General features: G+C 35.3%; 1 protein-coding gene across 1 annotated transcript in view; it reads left to right on the top strand.

Moving 5' to 3' along the window:
• The window catches only part of park7 (parkinson protein 7), a 24,388-nt gene that overhangs the window by 12,785 nt on the left and 9,476 nt on the right, over window positions 1–2,127 (top strand). The window contains exon 5 of the mRNA XM_016512449.1: window positions 1,279–1,365. Within this exon, the coding sequence (XP_016367935.1) occupies window positions 1,279–1,365 (87 nt within the window). The remainder of the gene's footprint in view (window positions 1–1,278; window positions 1,366–2,127) is intronic.

The raw sequence follows: 2,127 nt of genomic DNA, 5'->3' as shown, positions 1-2,127 counted from the left end.
TATATATATATATATATATATATATGTATATGTGAACCTTTTTTGTAAACCCTGAAGTATACACACTTAATAAAAATAATAATAAAATGACAAACACTTAACAAAATTGCTAAAACTTTAACTAAAATTAAAATAATAACAAAGAATGTAAAATAAAAACAAATTTAAAATATTAATAAAAACTTTAATAGTACTCAGTAATACTTAAATATCACTGATGACATCTGCTGACCAGGGGCATATACCTTTCTGTCCAATAAAGTTTTCTAGAATAGAAATGTCTTCTTTTTCTAATGCCACCTGCCAATGACTAGCCATAGAAAGAAGAGAACCATGGGTTTGAAGGGTTATGATATAACCAAAGACTAGTGGCTACAAATAATAATAATAATAATAATAATAACAATAATAATAATACCCCCCCCCTTTTTGTTTATTATTTATTTGAGCATATTATTTTTTGCTTCCTGTTTCAATAGAAAATACTTGAACACAGGAACGAGAATTGTTAATCAACGTGAAATTTAAAGGCATATTTACTTACATTATATGTTACTGTTAAATGTTCTGGAACAAAAGACTGTAATTGGGGCATAAAGGCCTATTATATTTGCCTTTCTTTTATTTCCTTTTGTGGACTGAGCTTTTCACAAGCAAGACCCGTAACAGTAGATGCAAGGATTAGATCGGTCAGTAAACGTCCTGCCAGAGAAAGTGTAATCACAAGACCGCACTGGGCGTCTGCCAGGGTGCACAATCAATAGTTAAGAGCTCTCTTTTCATTAATGTTCAGATGAGCTCAGTGCACAGCCAGGGCACTGCCAATGAGAATGCAGCAAAACCCTGTTATTTTTAGATCCCTATTTTTACTTTCTTCCGTTCCTTCTTCCAATACAGATTGCAGAATTAGATGGAAATTGTATACCTGGTTTATTTTAGATAACAGTATATTGATGTTTGGCTGATAGCGATATGATTTACACCATGTAAAAGTCACTTTACTCCTTCCAGGCACTGGCACTGAATCATGCACAGTTTGACTTCAGCAAGAGTTTTATATTAAAAATAACTAGGTTTGCACATTTTTCTGAAGAAAATGTGATTGGAGTTTTACACACCATACAGGTTTGTTCAAATCCTTTACTCAAGTATAGTGACGCTTAGCTTTGCAAACAGCACAAATAAGAGTCACAGGATTTTTTATTTTATTTTTTTTAACTTTTCTGCTTTTATAAGGTGAAATTGTCCAACTTAATGAAATTTTCTGACCTGATGCAGGCCCGACGGCACTCTTGGCTCACGGTATCGCATATGGCAGCACAGTTACCACCCATCCAGGTGCCAAGGACAAGATGATGGCTGGTGGTAATGTCTCTGCATATACCTAGTGTTTTTCTCACAAGCCTTTAATGTCAGTGATAGAAACTTGCATACTTAAGGGGCATGTCTTGGAAAAGAACACACAATAAACATCCAACAGAGAGTACACAATAGCCATGTTTATGGACACCTTTTGTTTCATTTGGAACGAAATCAACCCGATTGATGAATCCGAACCTAGTGTTAAATGAACGCTAAATAAAGTGATCAGGTTGATGTGCGTGTTTATACTTTGTCACACGCTTCAAATCAGATATAGGGCCAGTTTTACTAACAGCTTGCGCCAGCACAAACTGTCTTTTGGCGTTAAAATAGTACTGTCAGGATTTACTAAAGAAGCGCAGTGATGAATTATCGCCGAAAAGGCGTTATTTTTGCACCTGACCTTATTGAATATGCATTTGTAGGAGTTTCCCTTTCAGACGCAATATTTATGGGAGGAGAGCATTCAAATGAATCACGCAACTAGATTAACTAACTTTTGCGCTCGTCAAATTACTGGTATTTGCGCCATTATTTAACGACCCAAAAAAAGCATGTCTTAAACTATTTTTGCGCTTGAAATTGCTGCAAATTTTTTGCTAGGATGAGGCACCGCAGAGAACAGAGAGTGCGTGGTAGAAGGGAGAGGATTTTTTTCCACACATAATTTATTTGGAATGAGAGAAGAACACGAAAATATCATTTGCCAAGCCATGTTATTTTTAATTTGCTTCAGGAAATAAAAGACGACTTGGAACCCTCATC

This window comes from Sinocyclocheilus rhinocerous, unplaced genomic scaffold, assembly GCF_001515625.1.
Source record: "Sinocyclocheilus rhinocerous isolate Xijiao unplaced genomic scaffold, SAMN03320098_v1.1 scaffold2461, whole genome shotgun sequence".
In the NCBI taxonomy this organism is placed as follows: domain Eukaryota; kingdom Metazoa; phylum Chordata; class Actinopteri; order Cypriniformes; family Cyprinidae; genus Sinocyclocheilus; species Sinocyclocheilus rhinocerous.
The sequence above is the reverse complement of the archived record's forward strand: the minus strand, read 5'-3'. Positions and strand labels throughout refer to the sequence as shown.